Source organism: Gouania willdenowi, chromosome 16, assembly GCF_900634775.1.
Source record: "Gouania willdenowi chromosome 16, fGouWil2.1, whole genome shotgun sequence".
Classification (NCBI taxonomy): Eukaryota; Metazoa; Chordata; class Actinopteri; order Blenniiformes; family Gobiesocidae; genus Gouania; species Gouania willdenowi.
This window is the reverse complement of record NC_041059.1, coordinates 23,260,702-23,282,438: the sequence shown is the minus strand read 5'-3', so window position 1 is coordinate 23,282,438 and position 21,737 is coordinate 23,260,702. Positions and strand designations below refer to the sequence as shown.

General features: G+C 38.2%; 1 protein-coding gene across 25 annotated transcripts in view; it reads right to left on the bottom strand.

The window, feature by feature from the left end:
- The window catches only part of LOC114478369 (focal adhesion kinase 1-like), a 68,615-nt gene that overhangs the window by 18,020 nt on the left and 28,858 nt on the right, over positions 1–21,737 (bottom strand). For 13 of the 25 annotated variants that reach the window (XR_003675849.1, XR_003675848.1, XR_003675847.1 and 10 more), the window contains 16 exons: positions 21,482–21,599; positions 21,225–21,255; positions 20,900–20,970; positions 20,508–20,525; positions 19,915–19,971; positions 17,769–17,789; positions 16,411–16,508; positions 16,226–16,310; positions 15,980–16,080; positions 15,557–15,672; positions 14,250–14,350; positions 14,019–14,108; positions 13,712–13,916; positions 7,154–7,265; positions 3,298–4,191; positions 94–171 (listed from right to left, as the gene is read on the bottom strand). Coding sequence is in view for 21 of the 25 variants with exons in the window: in XM_028471393.1 (XP_028327194.1) it covers positions 94–171; positions 3,298–4,191; positions 7,154–7,265; positions 13,712–13,916; positions 14,019–14,108; positions 14,250–14,350; positions 15,557–15,672; positions 15,980–16,080; positions 16,226–16,310; positions 16,411–16,508; positions 17,769–17,789; positions 19,915–19,971; positions 20,508–20,525; positions 20,900–20,970; positions 21,225–21,255; positions 21,482–21,599 (2,196 nt within the window). In the remaining 4 variants the exon portion in view is untranslated. Of the gene's footprint in view, positions 1–93; positions 172–3,297; positions 4,192–7,153; positions 7,266–13,711; positions 13,917–14,018; positions 14,109–14,249; positions 14,351–15,556; positions 15,703–15,979; positions 16,081–16,225; positions 16,311–16,410; positions 16,509–17,768; positions 17,790–19,914; positions 19,972–20,507; positions 20,526–20,899; positions 20,971–21,224; positions 21,256–21,481; positions 21,600–21,737 lie in introns of those variants that run through there. The other 12 variants (XM_028471398.1, XM_028471405.1, XM_028471400.1 and 9 more) reach the window with 9 other exon arrangements.

Below are 21,737 nucleotides of genomic sequence, written 5' to 3'. Positions count from 1 at the left end.
AACGTTCAAACTCAGCTTCATCATATTTGGACAAAAGCAAGTCTAAGTCTAAATGAAGACATTTTCATTTGTGAACTCAGTTAAAGCTCTTACCTGGTAATGACCTGGATGCTGAGGACTGGGGTAAAAACCTTCACTGGAGCGGGGGCTTGGATAACCTGGTCTACTTGGCTGAAAACAGAAGAGAAAAGAGGAATTAGAAATTGATTAAAGACGAAAGATTGAAACTGAATAATCAATCCTTTTCATGGTCCCATTTTATCGGAGCCCAAAATGGTTGAGGACAGAGACATCAGTTCACACAGACAATAGACACACAAACACTTAGGAGCTGCTTGTGTGTACCAGGTTAGCTGTCAATCAAAAGGGGAAACACCCATCGGGCAGCAAGACTAGCAAGCTGTTAGTGACACACCTAATGTTGTTAAGTTACAAACAACAAAAACAAAGGTTGAGGATAACTAACATCAAACTGTGTTATTTTATTGTGTGATGGCAGTTAGATGGGATGACGAGCTGCAGGTTCAACAAAGCCCTCTATTCGAAGCTTCCTCTCATATTTAAACATGGCCGTGTAACATTACTCAAGCGCATTCATATTTTTGGCCTCTACCATCCCCTCTGTGACGTGTACAGTCAGCTACAAAAAGAAGAGCCTTGTGAACCTACAGGGCTGTTTGGACAGTTAGCTGATTGAGTAGATGAAGTTTATTCTCTTCTAGAGTATTCCTAATAACTTGGCTAACACAGCATCCAGCATTTGCAACCTCTACCTTCCACAGCCTTTCATAGTAGCTGTCTCTGGACCACACCACCTCCGACAGCAAGACAGATGGATGCAAAACAACGAAGCAAGGAAGGGCGGAAAGAGACAAAGACAAAAAAAAGAGAGAGAAGGAGGAAAGTAGAAGCAGCCGGGACAGAGGACACTCAGGACGAGACAGAAACTAGAGTCAGCTGTCGGGACGCCATCAGAAACACACTACGGTACATATTTGTGCACATGCTTGCAACACACTGCGGAATTAAAAACAACAAAATGACATTTTTGTGTTTGACATCTGCACTGGGAAGGCCCACTGCTCTGGGGAATAACCAGGGTCAACACGACAGCACTGGGACAAACAGATGGAGGTGGATAAGACACGCCTGCACAACAGATCACACGCTGAATTCTACCTGAAAATGTTTGAATGAATAATGTCAACAGGGTTTTTTTTGGAAGGGGATTAAAAACAAAAGAACAAACACATGCCACAGGTTAGGAGGGTTTGGTTTTTGAAGGTGGCCTGTGCTTCTACCTACACCTGCTAATCCATTAAGTAATACAGCAATTTAGCACTCAACTAAAAAGGCAACAGTGAGCCAAAACATTTACTTTGCCAAAAACTCAGAGCTAAATTAACCTTTCATTTTTAAAGAAAGTAAAAATAAATGCTATTACACTATTTTAACTTTTTTGCTACAGAATTAAAGTTTATTTCAATATTGTATATCAATGGTGTATTGCAGAGATGAACAACTGTTATCACGGTGGTAACCACATTGGGTGTTAATTTGTGTGTGTTTCTGTCAGTTTTGAATATTTATGTTGTCGGTTTTTGTATTTATGTTGTTGTTCCTGTATCCTTGTTGTCGCTTTGTGTATTTTTGGTGTTGTTCTGTTTATTTCCGTTGTTTTGTGTTTTTGGAGTCATTTCGAATATTTTGTGGTCATTTTGTACATTTTACAGTTATTTATTTGAAGTCACATTTTGTGTACTTTTATTTTTTGCAGACTTTTCTGTCATTTTGTGTGTTTTGGGAGTTGTTTTGTACATTTACTTTGAGGCCGCACAAAAAAAGATCTAAGGCCGCATTTATGTCTGTTGTATTACTGTGATAATATATCAAAGGTGCAGAAAACACAATTCTACTTGCAGTTATACTGACAATAGCAATTTGATGGAGAGAACGAGGCGACTCAGGTCACAGACTTCCAATACAAAAGGCCTGCAGTCCATATAAAATACACACAAATATCTTTGCAAAAGGTCTGACAAATTCAAATGATAAAGTCACATGACTGTATGGATACGTCTTGAGTGAGAATAAGCTATATTGTGCTCTGAGCCCTATATATTCCCTATTTATCAAACTAAATGCACACATTTGCCAGGTAAAGCAAATCAAGCAGTCACACTTAAACTTTCTTTACATGATTAGGCGACATCTGTAAACCCTTACAGTCAGACTTTATTTTATGATAAGCAAATACCTGTTTTATAGCTTCATACATCATTTGTTGCAACCTAATACCAGCACAACAGCCACAGTGTGCATGTGTGTGTAAAAAAATGAGTATCAGATGTGTTAGTTGAGTTCGCTGTTACTATTTGCCCTGTGGATTTAGGAATAATCACAGGCTTAAAGTACAGTCTGAAAATAGCCTGCAATGATCCAAGGACACATCAAAACTATGCCTGACACCATTCAATCACAGAGGTCAGAAGACATCTCACTAGCTTATATAAAGCATGCTACGAGGCTCCGTACATACATGCTTCCACACACCACGTAAAGTCATGGCACTTCATTATGGTTTACAAAGTAATATTAAAATGTTTTTATGTTTAAAACATTGCAATGCTTTCTAGAGGAAAATGACACAAAATGTTGGTTTCAAGTTGAAAAACAAATTTCGTATCTATGGTATTTTTTATGACTTGTGTTAAAAAACTTTAACTAGCTTCTACCAATGTATACAGACTATTGCACCTGCAACACTTCCACTGTAAGTCCCCAAAATATCGGGTGGACAGAGAATTACTTGTGGTTAATTAAACTACATTAATGATGAGTCACTAACAGTTATGGAAGTAAGTAACACTGTCATGTGTCAAACAAAAGCTTTACAAGCTAATCTCTAAAACTTTACTTTCAGATGTCCTACAAATGTCTTTAATCATTGTTGTGATGTGCAAAAAGACCCCCCCACAAATAAAACAAAAAACAAAACAGAAATTTCGACCTGCAATGAAAGGATAAAATAAAGACCGTAAAAAGCTTTTGGGTGGTTCCAATTCAAAATATTGTTTTAAGATTTTTGCCTGTGATGCGAATACCAGTACAAGCTTTTTTATATCAAAGTTAATCTATTTAAAGTCCAATTGAAACAATTTGGATTTGAATTTGACTGAAAACTCCCTAAACACAATTAGCATTCAAAAAAAAAAATGTCACAGCATTATTTCAAGCACAGATTTGCATGTTTTTGAGAATATAAAGCATCAAGTAAACAAAGGGCACGCCACCTGCCTTTGGATATCTGGGCAATGATGTTATAGAGGCAGGAAATGGGGGAGGTGTGTGGGCATTTTCAGGGAGGCTGAGGGTTCTGCTGAGATGCTGAGGGTCAGAGAAGGACCAATTGTAGGCAGGGGGTCTTGGGAAAAAGTTCTTTGTGTGTGGCTGATTAAGCGGGACAGGAGGGAGCAGCAGAGGCCTCCCACATGACTGCACAGCTGGGTGTAGGGTCCAAGCATCAGAGTCAACCAAGAGGGGGGCACTGGGATCAGTGTGGTAGTCTAAGGGTAAGGTAGACTGCGCCAAGGTTTGAGGATTAGAATCGGACTTGGGAGGGATGTTTTTAAGTGTGAGAGGTTTAACACCCGACATGTTGCAAGGTGGACAGTAAAGATTTGGAATAGATTGGGAAATGGGAGAAGAGAAGTGCCATGATTGGAGAGGGGAGGTGTTCGACTTGGACTGGGTAGAGTGAAGAAGGTTGCCATTAGTAGGACAACTGGTCTCCAGTGGGCAGAAACCATTGGTAAGGCTGTGTGGGTCTGACTGAGGTGAAGAATAAATGTTAGATTGAGAGTCCAGCGACATACAGGAAAAAGGTTTGGGCTGGAACTTATTATTGTGAAGAGGCAGCGTGCTACTGAAGTACGCAGTGTTTGGAGCAGGAGGGGTTTGAGAGGAGGAGGAGGAGGAGGAAGAGGAGGAGTAATGGGTAAATTTCAGAGAGGAGTGGAGAGGAGCAGTTGGAAGATGAGAGGAGGTGCAGGAAGATGAAGGATGAGGATTTCCAGTGCAGAAGGAGAGCTTTGAGGCAAAGCGCTGGTTTGGATGGTATTGGTGATGTGAAGAAGGAGCAGAAACACAATCCAGACTGAAGGAGGGCTGCAGGGAGGGACGACGGCTGGGCTGCAAACAGAAAACAAAGGTAGAGGTGGGAGGATTGGAAACAAAGGGTGTGAGAGTGTGACGAGAGGCGGATTTATGAAGAAGACAGATAAGCCAACGCCCAGAGATACGCCAATCAGCCATGACACCCAACTGACAGGGAAATATGAAGTGCAAGAAACAGGAAACAAATGATAACAAGTTTGACAACAGCCAAACTATGATGGCTTGAAGATTGGATCAGAGCAAGTCCCACATTGCAGCACATGGTCTGCAGTGATCAGTGTCAAAAATGTTCTAATAGAGGAAAAAAAAAGTTAATCGTGAATATGTGTAATTGAATTTCACTGATGGGTTTGGCAGCTTGAGCTTCTGAAGATGTTTAAGGTGGATTTGAGAGGTAGAAGATGACAGAATAGACAGTGCATCACATTGCAACGATGTGTAAAGCGAAGCGAATGGGTGAAAAAGACAATGTTATGCAGATGGAAACAACGTTATTACTGATCAGGTATATAAACAGATAACAGCCCTCTAAACCCTCAGCTCTGAACACAGATCTGTTTAAGACGACTTGAAATGATGAAAAATCAACAAATTCAGAATAAAATGACCTATACTATATAAGTGGTTCCCAAACTGGGGTACTTGAAACATTTGTCAGTTAATTTTTTAACATTATAGATTTTACATGCAGACTTTTTTCCCCTCATCCATCAATATGAATTTGTGGCACAACTCTTTAAAATACACCAAAAGTTCAAATTCTAAAATGAGCAAAACATCCAAAATAAAAAACTAAAAAGGCCTAAATTCAAGGTCATTTTTGGACGAGACACAGGTAAGAGTTGAGACGAGTCTGCAGACACAAATAAATAATGCTTAACATGAGCTAAGGGGTACTTGCAATAAGAAATAAAGGCTATGGGGTACATGGGGCAATGACGTTAGGGAAACACTGACCTATATGTTCACCTAGTTTGCAAATTAACTACAAAGGTTGATACTGGTTGAGGACATGGAGTTCTCCAACAGTTAAAAAAAATCACAACTCTGAATCTCCAAAGCTCCTCTTTGATACACAGCTTTGATTGTAACCAAACAGATGCTAACAGCAGAGGGATGAGGTCGATGCAGTTCACAGCTGGGCTAACAAGCTGTGAGCTAGTGCTGGTACGGAAGGAGGAAGGCATTTTGAAAATGGAGATGGAAAAATGTAAGAACAATATGAATAGAATAGAACACAAGAAAAGTCCCTATTGTGTTAGTCCAAAGTTAACAACTTTAGCAAAAACACTTTGACGCAATCTGAAAACGACCAAAATAAAGAATCTCAATAAATCATCAAGTATTAACTAACGAGACCAACAAACAGCATTAAAATTAGGTTTAGGTAAAGGTTAAATCGCATTTACAGTCCTTTTAAAGGGTTTATTTTTACCAGTATTTCCAAAACTTAACCATTTTTTTTTCTTTTTACAACAAACAAGTCACATATATGTGACAACTACTAAAATCACACAGACACACATCAATGACAAAATCTCAGGAGGAAAAAAGTTTAAAATGTTTCAATTTTACACAGATATTATTAAATGAATATTAGTTCGTTGTCAGTGTCCTTAGCTGACATCCATTTCTACATCATTATCGTGTCATAAAAGATTTAAAAACTGGGTTCAGTTATTGTTTTACTGGCATCTGCAAGAAGTTAGACCAGGATCACTTTTCAATCACCTTTACATTATGTGTGACATTTTTATCCTGATATTTTGCCCTAAAAAGTAAGGACAGACAAGTGTCCTTAACCAAAGACAGCATGAAGTGAAAGTAGAGCAGAAATAGAGATCTAACGGCTACATATCCAGTATCTGGATTAAGATACAGAAGAAAACAGCATTATATGAGAATAAACTTGCTAATAAGTCCTAGGAGGAACTTTTTAAAACAAGCTAATTACTTGATAAAGTGTGCAGATCTTAATAGAGGGCTGAAGTCTTCCACTACTGTGTTGGACACCCTCACGCACAAGCATGCACACACGCACCCACACACACACTTCTCTACCCTGAACTAAACTATGCGACACCCAAAACCAAACCAAACGGAATATAACTAAGCAAAGCAACATACAAAAGTATCTTTCCTCTTTGAATTCACTATGCTCACATACACATTCATAAGACTAATTTAATTATTTAAATGAAGTGAGAGAATGTCGTGGAAGGCTTTTAAGTTGCTCTGTGTGACTTTAAGTTTGTATTGCATATTTTTTCATGAAAACTTTCTGTTAATTCATGTTTGGTTTGATTGTTGTCTGAATTGAATTCTAATGCTTAATGGAGACGCTAAATTGTGTCTGTTATCTGCTAACCACATTATTTAATATGAAGGTTTAATGTAAAATTGACAGAGCATAATAATGTTATTCGTCTCTCTGGTGCCCAACAATCCTTTATTAATATTTTGAACCTTTTCAAAATATAATTTGCACTGCAATAGAAACACTAGGAATTTACTGGACTTTGCTTTGGTTAATCAGAATCAGAATCAGAATCAACTTTATTGACCAAGTAATGTATTGAATACACACGAGGAATTTGTCTTGGTGAACTGTGCTCTCTTTTAATCTGAAGATCACGTGTTTAATCAAAACCCATTACATTTTCATTTACATATGTGCATCTGGAAAGCCACTTTCTGTAGCTTGAAAGCTTTTTTTGATAGGCAAGTATGATAATATAGCTCAAAGCCCCATTTCTTTGAGTTTGTCTTAATATGTGTTAGACTAACTATGCATACCATGAGCACCCGGTACAAACCCTGTGGTGTAGCGTCTACGACAAAGCTCACAAGCCTTTCCACTGAGAGTAAACGCTGCACATTTCACCTTAAAAACGTTCAGCTGTCAGTGGATGAGGCTTGTAATGGTCAATAACCAGACAAATGCAGACAGAAAGCGACAGAAACACACGTTTCTTACTTTTGGCGGAGCTTCATCAGGCCCTCCAGAGTCCCAAGATACAGTGACTTGTCTCCTCATCTCCATCCTGTTTCTCTCCTTCTGCTGGAGCTTCTCCTCTTCAAGGATCGTACTGGAAACACAGGGAAAAAGAAAACAGGCTAAAAACAACAACTCTAAAAAGAACAATGTAGTACTGGTATTTCTTTTCTGATATATATCTATATATCTTAAAAATATATCGTAAAATATGTTAATCTTTAAAGCCTCATTTTGGAAGTCATTATACTTGGTTTGTGTGTGATTGCAACAAATATGCTATACATTTGTACACAGCAATGATTAGTGATAAAATGTTTTTTAAAAGCTTAAGGGCATTTCTTTTCTTTTCTGTAAATATGCTCAGGTCATTTAAAGCACCAGCCAATCCCAGTGTTTTTCAGTGTTTCTTTAGAATGTACTACTCTACAATGCAGAGCACGCCTCGCACTCAGACTGGAGACAACTATAAATAAGAGAAATATCCACAGAAGGGAAACATAAAAATGAATTTTTACAACCCAGCATCCCATTGCAGTGGAACTTGTAAGGTATCTTTTATTTATTCATTTCAATAAATGAGCCACTATAGTCATAAAAGCTCTAAAAGGATGCTGCTTGTTTTAGAAGTCTTTCGTCTGTTTCTTTCTTTTTACGTAAAAATGCAGTAGGATTTGACATTATGTAGTGTTCATTCATTTTCCTCTGCATTTAAAGCAAATTTCAAACATGTTAAGTTTAACATTTCACAATGCAGACATGATTATTTTGTGCATCATCAGAAAACAACAGACCAAACTCACTGACCTGGTCTTTGGTAAAACTGGTGCAACATGGAACTAAACCCTGAATCTCCGAGGAGGAAGCGTCTGTCAGACCCAACAAAGAGGACTGAACTGGACGTACAGACGGTCTGTCCAGTCACACATGCCGTCTCTCTCTCTTTATCTCCTTTTCACAACAAGGTTAAGAGCTATTTCTAGTAACGTCACTACTCCCGCACTTCTCCCCTGTCCTGTTGTCACCAACTGGGTGTTTGTGGGTTTGTGCACCTGTCAGAGTCACTCTTCTGTCTTTTCCACTTTACCATCACAATGCAAGTTCAAACTCTTCCCTAAACACACACAGGAAATAAAGCTTGACCAAAGCTATAATGTAGGATGACGAGGATTTAAAATATATATAATTAAAGACAAGTGTTTCACATTGAAGATATAGTCCAGTCAAGGGTAAATTTCTATCCTACTAATGATGTGTTGTAGCCTATATAATGAAACTGCCAAAAACATCAGCCAACTAATGACGATAGCATCAGCACCTGGCAGCACCCATACCAATCACCTACACCATCACGGCTGCATCGCCCCTGCCACCTGTAATAACAAGGCACATGGTGTTTATTGTTTCATGCTGGGCTCGCTGCACAACTCTGCCTCACCTCACATCAGTCTCACATCAGTGCTTCACACATATGGTGTCCAATAAAGCCAAAATCAGGTAATACACTACAATATTTCACTGAATTTTTTAAGGAGGACCTTACCGTGTATTCTTAACAGGCTCAAATCTTGACAATATACACGTTTTCCCCCTTTTTTTTTTTTTTAAGTCTGTGATTTATAAAGAGCCTTTCAATAACCATCATATTCTTAATTCACATATTGCATTTTAAAAAGTGATCATTTTTTGCACAAAATCTGAAATTGATACTTTTAGGAGCCAAGCACATCAAGCACAGATCTTTGGTTAAGTTTTATATCACTGATACATTCCTGCAGAGGTGTTTCTGCAACAACTTAGAAACCTCACACAGCATATAGTATGTTTTTTTCCTCGCCCTACTTGTGAAGAAAACCTGAACCTCTTTTCAACACAGTGAGAATCAAATGACGTCAATTCCAGAAATCTGATTAAACATTGGTTTTTTCGGAAGAAAGCCCATCAAACTTGAGGCAGCACATTAAATGTAATGTTTACCGTACCTTAGGAAGATGCCGCTTCAATACAACCAGAGAAAATCCCAGAGTGCACTCGTTGCAAAGGCCATTAGAAGAAGAATGAAGGGCCAGCAGCACTAAACAGAGTTTAAGGTTGGATCACATTAATGTCTGCCTATAGCAGCTGATTGTCGACTTCAGGCTTTGGTCCTTCAGCACTTAGACCTCTCAATAGAATACTAAGGCTGATAGAAATGTGGAGCTATCATGGTTAGCTTTAACCATAAGGAGTCCAACTGAAGAACTGTTGGGCTTTGTTCTGCCTTCTTTCAGTCTCCAGCTTTCTCTCTCTCTCTCCCTCCCTCACACGTAGCTCCTGGCAGCTGCCCACAGTGTAAACACACATTCACAATGGTCTACAGTCTAAGACCGCTGTATTAGAAAAGCTGAAAGTTGCATATTTGGCAATGAAGAATAATAATATAGTGAAACAAAAAACAGAAAGAAAAAAAGTCAACTGAAATGTGCAACTTTACATGGTGATGCATTGTCCTGTAGCGCCACAGTGATTATAGTCAATATTGACATGGTATCCAAGACAATGAATGAGGCTTAAAAAGGATTTCTCAGCTTAACGATAATGCCATCAATTTGAGTTTTGCTCCTAATTTTCAGGCACTTTTCTTTTAGCTCACTGAATAAACAATGACTGTCATGTATTATCAATGTCAAACAACTGGAACCGTGACAATGTGGAGAACAATATGTGCAGTAACGCCAAAAGAGAGGGTAAAGAGTACGATATGTGGGCGAGGGAGAAAAGCTGACTTCGAGAGAATCAGAGGTGGAATGTCAGGTGTGAGTCATGCTGGTTTTAAATGAACTCGTAAAACCACAGGAGTTGAATATGAGCTCTTATTTTCCTGTTTCGGTGTTACAGAGAAAAAGGACTCAGGCAGAATGTGCTTGTGGGGGTGAACAATGAGGGTATCATGTTGAAAGTGCTGAGTACTGGAACTACAACGTCTTTTCTACTGTAATTAATTACTACAAAAAAACAATGCCAGATCAATGCCAGCTTAGATATTAACTTTGTCTAATTTAAAAGAACCAGTCACACAAAGTCTAAACTGATCTCTTCTAAAATGGTGCAGATGTGTTTATTATAACAATGAGAAAGAATTGTTGAGTAACAGTTGCTAGAGAAGCTTTATCTTTAATCAACTGGTTTACCACAAGTTGCACATGCCATACAGAAGTAAAAAGATTCTTTACAAATAACAAAAAAAATATTCTTCATTTAATTTTTATGGATTTCTGAGGTATGTTGTTATTTTTAGTTACAGTGGACAGAGCATGAATTAAGTGATGATGTCATTTAGTTGATTGGGGCGACCGTGGCTCAGGTGGTAGTGGGTCGTCTTCTGATCGAGAGGTTGGGGGTCGATCCCAGTACCTGACTATGTGTCGAAGTGTCCTTGGGCAAGACACTGAACCCTAAGTTGCTCCCAATGGTCGACTAGCGCCTTGCATGGCAGTCCTGTCCCATTGGTGTGTGAATGTGAGAGTGATTGGGTGAATGAGCTGATATGTAAAGCGCTTTGGGACTGCTTCAGTGTGGTTATAAGGCGCTATATAAATCTAGTCCATTTACCATTTTACCATATAATCCCATAATTAGCACCAATTATAAACACAAACTTGATATCCCTAATTCAGATCAGATTGTTAGGCGAATCTTTTAACTTTTTTTTAAAATTATTATTAATAATGATAAAAGACATTGAATCCTGATATTGAGTTTAAGTTGGGTATCATTTTCATTACCTGACAAGACTTCAAATAACTGTTGTTTATTTCTTATTAAAACACAATAAACACCAGCTATAAATATTCAGAATATTTCTAAATGACCAATAGCTACGTACTGTACGTCTAGATTTGCCTCTTCTATTCTCAACATACCAATAAAAGTGAAGAATGGGAAAAAGACTGACGTGACTCATTTCACAAAAAGAAATTTCCGAATTACGGTTTTTAGTTTAATGATCCTCTGACATCATCCCACCTCTGTTACCCTGGCAACCATCCCCTCACCAATACAAACAGGAGGCACCATGTAGTCTGATGAGACCCGAGCTATGAATACTCTTCAAAGCTTCAGATGTGCACACTACTTCTACGTTCATGACCTTAATGTGTAACTGATATGAGAAAATAACATAGTTCAAAGCAGACACGACAATGTGGCCATGTGCAATACGACGTCAAAGTGTTTATTTGTGAGTCTATGAAACATACATGTACTATATAGTGTAATGACTGTAATGATCATTTATACTTTGATAGGTTTTTAATGTTTTTTTGCTCTTTCTATAACACTGTTGTCTGAAGATGGTTATTAATAAAATATTTTACGACTTGTTGAACAGTAAGAAATGTGTGTGTGACAGTGCATACTAACATTGCATAGTTACTTGTTAATTGTGACATGACTGCTACTGCAGTAAAAGAGTGACACCTGCTGTTAGGAAAATGTAAATCAATGAATCACTCAATTACTCCCTTCATGTCTTTTGGGTGAACTAATGATGGTTAAGAAGATGATTCACATAGTTATCTTCACCAAGCACAGATGCTAATAATGACAATAATGCCAGTGTGGGCTTGCACAATATATTTAGTTATTGTCATTAAATCGTTTAATTCATATGAAAGCATGTCATCTTTCATCTAAATCCTCCAGGTAAGAGTTCATATGTCAAAAAAGACAAAAAAAAGTTCTCAAAACGTTGAACATTTGTGCCTAAATAATTGGCCGTGACTACAGGTACGTTAAACATATCCGTAGACTGCCACTCTATGGATACGCAACGCCCCTCATTGGCCAGTTTAGGTCACATGATAGGTGCACCACGTGACTTAAAGTTCCATCATCTATCCCTAACTCTAAAATGTTTATTTTTGTCAAACATGTATTTTTAAAGCTGGAATTTGCCATTTTAAATTTGATTTGATTTGTCAAATGTGGGATTCAAACCCATGTTAGCGGAACCCATGTTAGCAGAAGGAAGAATCCTTGAGTGTGGTGCCTTAGAGTCCCGGGGCTATGGTTACGTTTAACGTACCTCCAGGCACTTTCTAAAAAAAATCCTCGAATTAAAAATTCAGAAAATTCAAAAGGCCACAAAAACACTTAATTAAGAAACTAGAAAGCACTCAGAGCACGGAAACCTCAGCCAACTGCCATAAATCCACCTGGCAAGATATTGGCAGTTATTTGGATAAGTGATCCTGATCATGGTACCATGATAATTCACTTTAAAGGAGAGGTATGATGAAAAAAATCACTTCATAATGGTTTTGCTACAGTGATATGCAATACATCCCTTTAGCCTCATTCAGAAGGCCAAAGTTGAAAAAGTCATGTTTCCTCCCTTCCTTGTTATTCCACATTTTGTAAAAATCATCTCCAAACGGGCGAGTTGGATTTCCCCCCCGTACCTGACGTCACCTACAGGAAATTGTACTGACAATCCTCTCCTCCTACCATGGACATAATACAAGCCTCCTACCCTACCCTATAAGAATGAGAGCTCCTCCCTCTCCAACTAGCTAACAGCTAAAATAAACACTGCGGTTTAATATAGGATATATATTGTACTTTATTGTCATATATGTAAATGCAAACTGCACTACTGGACGCCCAATCTGCACTACTTTTTCTGCTGCTTGTGTCTGCAATCTTTGAGATCGTGACGGGAGTCACTGCTTGGAGCCACGGCTCCATTGTTTACACCTGAGATCAGCTGTTAGCACTCCGTGCTAATGCGCCGAGCAAGGAGGAGAAGATATCAGCCTGTCCTCCCGTCCAACATAATGGGGAATATTAGATCTATCTCCAATAAGATGGATGAGCTCGCGGCGCTAACACGGCATGAGAAAGACTTCCGGGAGGCGAGACGGCTGATGTTTACGGAGTCGTGACTGACAGCGTTAACATCGATTTGGTTGAGGAATTGGGCAGCTTTTACGTGGTGACAGGACTACGGAGAGCGGTAAACGGAAAGCAGGAGATCTGGCTGTGTTTGTGAATGATAAATGGTGTAATCTGGGTTAGGGTTAAGCTGGGTTAGGAGGTGAAAACTCCAGAAAACAGGCGAGTTTGGGAAAATAAACCTCAAATACTATGTTGTTGGGGTTCTTAGAACAAATGGAGCAAAAAAAAAAGCTTAATACTGGACCTTTAAAGGCTTGTTAGATGATCTAAACAGACAGTGAAACTGAACTTATGACTAGAGCATTCAATGCGCAAAGTCACCAGCAGGAGGCTCAAACAACTAAACATAGTATTTTATACATTTTTCAAACTGATCGAGATCAATATATTGATTTAATCAAAATCCATCTTTTAGTTTTTGAGTTAAACTGTTAACAGACAAATAAATAAATAAAAACACTGGCAAAAAAAAATATCCTTGTTGGCAGAAGTAATTGTTTTATTTTAAGCTTTCCTTTAGCAAAGCAACTTCAAGCACCCTATATACACATGCAAGGTGAATCACATGCATTCAAACACTTAAATTCACATTCCATTAAGTACCTGAGTTGTGTTTTCAGTTCAGTGAAGCGCGGCCTCTTGCTCGGATCATACGACCAACACTTTGTCATCAAGCTGTAGAGCGTAGGAGGGCACTGAGGGGGCATAGCCAACCGCTCGCCATTCTCTATCCTGCCAATGACATCGTTGTTCTTCACACCCTGGAAAGGCTTGATGCCATACATCAAAATCTCCCACATGCAGACACCTATAGAAAGATAAACTGAATTTAAACCATGATCGGCGTGATACAGAGAGGAGTTGCTTCTTCAAAGCAATAAGAAACATGTCCTGTGAGACACAAACTTACCAAACATCCAGACATCACTAGCAGTGGTAAATCGTCTAAAGTTAATAGACTCTGGAGCCATCCATTTTATAGGTAATTTACCTTTGGAAGCTGAGAAACAAGGACAAAAACCCAATGCATTACACCTAAATGATCTCATCTGCTCAGAAGTGCACAACACATCAAAGCTATGATTCAGCCAACGTGAATATAAAAAAACACAAACAGCAGAACACCATTTCATTTACCTACCTTTATAGTAAGAACTGTCCTCCATGTACCGTGACAGGCCAAAGTCCCCCAACTTCACACAGTCTACTGTGGACACCAACACATTTCGGGCGGCGATGTCCCTGAAGAAGTAGGTGGTGTAAATTATTTGGATTTACAAAAAAAGTATGATCATGTATCATGGATAGAAATTTCAAATGGTTGAATTTGGTAAAATATGTTTGTAACAAATGCAAAAGATAAAGTGCATTAATGATATAGTAAATTACTGTTTTCAACATAAATACCTTCCTTAGCATATTGGAAACATTTTACCTTATTTATACGTTTTTGTAAATGAAGGTTTTAATTATTTGATCAATAAACGTTCAAGAATCACATAATTTGCTGGTCTACTGGAAGTTCCAAACATGTCTAGAAGTAGAACAGGAGGCAGAGGGTTCAGCTACCAGCCTCCTTGCCTTTGGAACCAACTCCCAGTCTTAGTACGGGAGGCTTCTACCCTCTCCACCTTTAAGGCTAAACTCAAAATCTACTCATTTGCTAAAGCGTATACCATACAATAGCGTTAACCTAATCACTACTAAAAACAAAGCCCTAAACCTAAAAATAAGAACTAAAAACTAAGATTATATAGTAGAACAACATTATATTCAAACACAATCTACCATCTACACATAGCTGTAATGGGTTACAATGTGTGATGTCCAAAAAGACAAATTTGTGCCGGGTTGTAGCTAATCCCCCACTTCTGCCCCTGGTTGTATATCCATCACACTGCTTACACACCATTTACACTGATGTCTACCACATACTCAATGTCATTCCACTCACACATAGTTTAGCAGCAGGGGTTTCCATGCAGGCAGACCTGCTAATAGTGTATCATATTTTTCTGCAGTATGTGCCTTCTCCTCGCCCTTCTCTCTCTTTTTTGTTTCAGGTGTCTTGACACTGGAGCTGACAGTTCCTGATTTGTGGTTCACGGCTCAACTAGTCTGGGACACTCTGATGTACTCTCCATCCTGTTCTGTTCTTCTCCTGTCCACTAACCCCAACCAATCAAAGCAGATTTTTTCTTATAAATCTTATATTTTGATAGAACTTCAAGATTAGTATTTTGTAATTTGCTCTATATAAATAAAGTTGCATTTAAATAAAGTTGAATTTTAATAATTGCAAGCATGCAACATTAAAGAAGCATTATTATCAAGAAATATTGTAAATTATTGTTGTCTCACTTCAAAAACAGTATTAAGAAAAATGAACCAAAAAAATAAATATATAGGGAAAACAAAAAAAAGCAGAAATGAAAAAGGAAAACTCACCTGTGCACAAAGCGTTTACTTTCTAGGTATGCCAGCGCTGTGCTCAGTTGGTAAGAGTACAAGATGAGTGAAGCAAGATCAAGGCTGTATTTTCGCACCTGAAGAAATGACCTTAACTACAGAAAGAAGAAAGGTATAATTTAGATCTGAAAAAAAAGGGGGAAAAAGCAGATTATGACTGAAAATGAAAAATAGCCCTAATAAATTCTAAGCATGAAAACTAAACAATGACATGAAGCACGATAGCAAATAGTACAATTCGAGACGATAACAGTAGCATGTCTCAAAGGAAAGAAAAATGACTGTTTGTGGAAGTCATTTTTATGATCAAAGGTGTAGGATTAGCGCTGGTTCTGCTTTAATGAATTAAATAAAGCTTTTACACAATCATTTTTAACCAATGAATGCTGGTGATGAACCCACTTCTCCAAGAGTGCAGAGCTCCATGATGATCCAGACTGGATTATCGGTGATGACTCCCATCAGCTTTACAATGTGAGGATGGTCAAACTGACGCATGGTCACTACAAACAGGAACAAAGGGCCTCAAATAAGCATGAACAGCACACACTGCCTTGTCTGAAGATACTTCTCCTCTGCAGAGTGCTGGTGGGGAATATTACTCATGTGTGGCTAATGTACATGCACAAACACAGACAAGACACTTACATGCTTCTTGAAGAAACTTTTCCCTGACACTGTCAGAGGTCGAATTTTTACATGTTTTTACTGCAACGGAGAGAGCTGGGTTCTCCTGAAAGAGGCAAAGCAGGACAAACAAATTACAAACAGCTGCAATATGACACATCAGCGTACCTTTATTTCTTTGAGAATAAAGATCTCTGTGTACATACTGGGCTGATGTAGACTCCTTGGTGGACATCTCCAAACTGACCTTCACCTATGCAACGTCCCAACTCAATGCGATCCCGCTGAATCTCATAGTCTCGTGCTGAATGCAAACACACACAGTCATGTACACAAATGAACAGATGCACGCATGCAGACAGACAAACAAAATGGAAAAGAGTCAAATTAAAGAACAAATACACACAACGTTGTGGTTACATCTTAAGCAATAACCAAGCTTGTCAGAGGTCATCGTGATGCATTCATTTTTGCTTTAAATGGGAAAAAATATATTTTTAAATGATGAATTTACTTGTGTTTGTACTAATGGAGAGATAAAGAAAGATGTGATGTCTGACCACCTTTTCTGACAAGCTTGCTTTTATAAAAAAAATCAACATAGATCACTGTTTCCTGCATGCAAAAACAAAAGCAAACCACAGCGACACATGCCATGTAACACAGACCAACAAACGCCAGTACCACAGAATGCTGAAATGAACAGACATTTCTACCATAATTCAAATGTAATATGGATAAAGCAACGGTGCAACATAATCAATCAGATTTAAATTCTGATTAGACATTTCAATATTTTTTTTAAAGATAGACAGGAAACCAATAGCCAGACATGATTATTACTTCATTTAACATGCAAATGAAAACATTCACAAAGCTTTTAATAGTTTTAGGTAGAAATCTCTGTATTGCCTTTTGTGATAAAAAGATCATCTTTAAAAGCACAATATTCTAAACGTACATTAATTTTTTTTTTTTGTTTTAAATCTCTGACCATGTTACTGGCTGTGTACTCTGTGTTTGAATAGAAAGCTCAAAAATAAAGATTGTAAAATAATACCGAGGGCATTCCTAATTTGTAGTCATAAGTTATAAAAAAAAACAATACATTGTTTCAATTCCCACCTTTTCTGTACTCCTTTTACAGACTACAGCAGCAAAAAAAAAGGTATGCTGATTTCCCCTGCATGGCCAAATGAATGACAGCCGAGTACTCTGAGCAGTAAAAAAGATTGCATATCCACATAGTATTTGAATTATGACACCTTGTTCCACTTTTACACTCTCCCAATCACTATCAAGACTCTAAAGACTAAATGTGAAATGCTAGATAAACAAAGATTTGTGGCTAATAACGATTTAACTAAAACTCTCCAAACATCAAACACGTCAACAGAGTGGGGGATGGGTCAAATCAACAGGGTACAGGGGACATCTATAAAGTCAACATTTATTTGTTATTTATTTTTCTTTAAATTGCAAGCAAATGAAGAGGGTCACAACAACCACCAAATTAAACAGCCATCACAGTAAAATCAGAGTTAATCCACATTCCAGTGTTTACCTTGATCTAGTCCATAGTATTCTGAGAAAATGATTAGTAACCAGAAACAGAAATAACTAGCCGTGAGTACAAAGAGCCACAAATGTATTGATGTTGTTGTTTTCTGTTGGTATGACAATAGGTTAGTTGAGGTGTAAGTGAGTAACATATTTTAAGTTTATAGTATTGCATGCTATTGACAAAATACAAGAGTAGGTGTTCACTTATATATTATATTAACATAAATAAAAAGGGAATTTAGACTTGTTGTCTGTAGCTTTAAACAGGGTTGCTGGGTTAGTAGTAGAGTCACGCTGAACTAAACTAATAAAGTACCTCTGAATTATTTGAGATCATGTCACAATGTTTGATAAACCTCAAAAAACATGGCTCCTAATAACTTTCTGGATATTTAAATGTGAACTACTAACTGTCATTAAATAGCTTAGTGTGTTTACAAACTGTGAGACCAGAGAACGATGGTAATACAGGAGCTGTGATTTATGATTGGCTATAAAGCAAAAGCAATGTAGGGATCCAAGTGCATGGTCGTGATAGTCAAGCATTTCAAAGCAGTTCACATTAAATCAGTGTGTAACATTCACAGACCATTTCTCCCTTAAAAAAAAATCAAAGCATCACTTTCAAAATTCCCCTAAATGCCACTTACAACCTCCCCACTCAGAACTGCTTTGATTATATTATTACACCTGAGAGACACAATTCATGTTTATATGAAACATGTAACACAGCTCTGAAATAGCGACAATCACTTAGCCGTCGCTAAGCAAGTCAGAATTAAAAGTCATACAATGTTTTGAAAGTCTGTTTTGAAACTTTGGAAAACAATGACTCTACATCTTACAAAAATAAAATAAGAGCTGCAAGCATGTTAAAATGTATCACTCACATCTCTAACACCTGCCTGATAATAGCTCATGTCAAAGACCATGACTAACAAATAGTGCAATACAAATCAGTAGATTTTTGGAAGAACTGCATTAACAACTTCCATTATAAATTCAAATGAACAAATGAAAACATAACTTGATTGCCATGAGATTACTTGTTGTATTTGGCACTGTGTAAATAAATACATTTGAATTAAATTGATCTAAATTAAATAGGAAACTAAAAAAGGCAAACATGATCTGCAATACTGACCCACAGACTCTTCTTTCACTTCTAATCCTCCATCACCATGACAGCTTTCCCACCATAACATGCTAATAAGGTCCTTGACTCATAACTGTGATTAAGCTATGATACCCAGATACACACAGACATCTGTCACTTAAAGCTGCAGTATGTAAGTTTTTTTGGCATCATTTGTTCAAAAATCCATAATCATTATTAAGCATATTGTAATCTAAAGTGTTCTGAGTGAACAGTGAATCTCTTCTCATTCTCCTGGCCCTGTAAATGAAGTGTAGCAATCCAGGAATGTAACGCTGGATGTCAGCCAATCATTAATATCAGGTGCTCAACTGAAGTCAGGTGTGTTCACGTACCATTGATACTAAAAGTGCAATGGCCAGCAGCGTTAGGCACAACAGTTAAAAGTAAAATCAAGCGGAAAAGGGCAGACCGAGATGAAAAAGCAACAGAATAAAGTCCCAAACATACTCGGGAGGAACGGACCGCTTTGCGTCCGCGCGGATCCCTGTGACTGAGCAGGGTCCGCCACACACACTGATGTCAGAGGCAGAGTGCGAACAGACGGGATAAATCGCATGTAAACCTAAGAGAAACTTATTCAAGGTGAATTCCTTTTGCAGTCTGGATACGGAGTGATTGTTGTCACGCAGCCCTGAGCGTCAGGCAGCTGAGATCACAGCCGACTGTGTGTGCTTGTGGCGGAGATAAGCTGACGGCAGCAGTCGCTGTTCAGAGTAGTAACTACAGAGTGATACGTGCATTCATGTTAGAGTCTCTAAAACACAAGAAACCTCTCCACCAACACAAGATAAAGTCCATACATTTGTCACTATGTCTCTATTAGAAAAAAAATCATTAAGAGTGTTCAAAAAAAGATACCGCTAAAGGAGCCAAAGTTTTGGTTTTGGTTTCAAAATGGAGCGGAGAGAGGATTCTACATACTGCAGCTTTAAGTATGACCCTTCCTCACTTCATTTTCTGTTTAATATGTGCGTATGTGTGCTCTTACTTGAAGGCATGGTATAGGTGTCCTCCTCATCTATGATTTCAGCATAGTCATCCGTTTCTGCCAAGCCGAAAAAAAAAAGATCAAATATGAAGCATATCCAACAAAAAAAATCTGACCAAAGCTGGTCCTCTACAGCTCCAAAAAAGGGTGCAAAATATAGTACACAGAGCCATGACATATCATGTACCATTCAACATATTTCACAATTTGCAACTGAGTTAACATACTATTACAACATACAACAATAATATCATCACAGATAGATGTACCTCTCCAAAAAACTGTCACCGTACCCGATTTCACACACATGAACATTACAACCTGCAAAACTCTGAAATGGTACAGAGTAGCTGCACACAACGAATGAGACAGAAGAGTACAATGGAGAGATAGAAAAGAGGAAGGGGGAGGGACGGAAAGGTTCAAGCTTTCCAGAAAAACAAGATGAAGAAAAACAGACTGAGTCATGGCTAAACCCAAAAAGCTACAGGAAGATGCAGAGAGAAAGAGAGAGAGAAACAGATGACGCCAAATGTAGACAGAGCCTCACATTCACACTGTTACGTAAGTTTAATATAAGAAATGATGTTTACCATCGCCACTAATTTGACCTGCAGAAGCCACATGCAGCAAGAGGTAAAAAGGCAAAGGGAAAGAAAAGGGCGTTAGTTTGGACAATGAGGATATGAATCACATAAAGTCACAATTACGGTGAATTTCATTTCATTCTGTGTAAGCAGAAGTTAGAGCGAGGTCATTTAACTGTCAGAACACAGAGTGACAGTGACTAAAGCTCTCCACGGGGACATCTGGTGAGACGAGGACTCTTCACTGCACACACAGATGAAGCTTTATAGAGAGAACAGGGTGCACACGCATCCTGGAACGCTTCAATCTGCACTCTCATTCATGACATTCAGGACTGAGCACAGAGAAGCAACAGAGTGGTGCAACACTAAGCACTGACAAATGACATCATTATTACCTGAGACACAAACTGCTCGGGTTTTTACGCCATCCATCCGTTTCTCCATCCGTTTTTCATGATTCGACACTCTAGAGAAAAGATAATAAAAAAGCTAAAATGATTTGGCATAAAATGTAATCACAAGCATATACAGACTACAGCTTTGAATAGAAGCATGAGATAAGAAAAACAGAGACCTCCTAAATTGTGTCAAGAGGTATTCTTGCTATAGTGATTCAGGAGTGTGAATGTATATTTGAATCTTGTAAAAATATATGCAGTTGTTTATTGAATTACATGTGATATTTCTCAGATAACTATTGAAGGAAACATTAGGACTTACTTTGGTAGCGAAGGAAGGGCTCTATCTCCTTCTGCAGGGACAAATTATACCAAAAAGTAAAACAAACAAACAAATAAATAGAAATCTGCCTTCATGAGATGATTACAACTTTTCAATGATGCAATTTACTTGTATCACCAACTATTTTTAGAACTGTCAGAGTAGTCAAAGCAAAAATTACACCAAACAAAAAATGAACAATGATTGACAGTATTTTCCACTGTCGAATATTCAAAATGTGGACATGTGTGTCTTACCTTTGTGGACTCTGACAATAAAGGAGTGAGTCGCTGATGAGACGAGTCGACAGTAACCGTCGATTAAGTCTGCCATGTTTTCAGCTGTAGTCAGCAAGGCTGTAGTGACAGTGAGGGGCTACACCCAACCACACACACACAGACACACGCACACACACACAAGTGTAAAACAGAGAGTTGCTTCAGAGTGACACAATGAGATCTCTATAACTGATGTCTACTACCAGTGTGTAGACTGTTTTCCACAGATACAGCA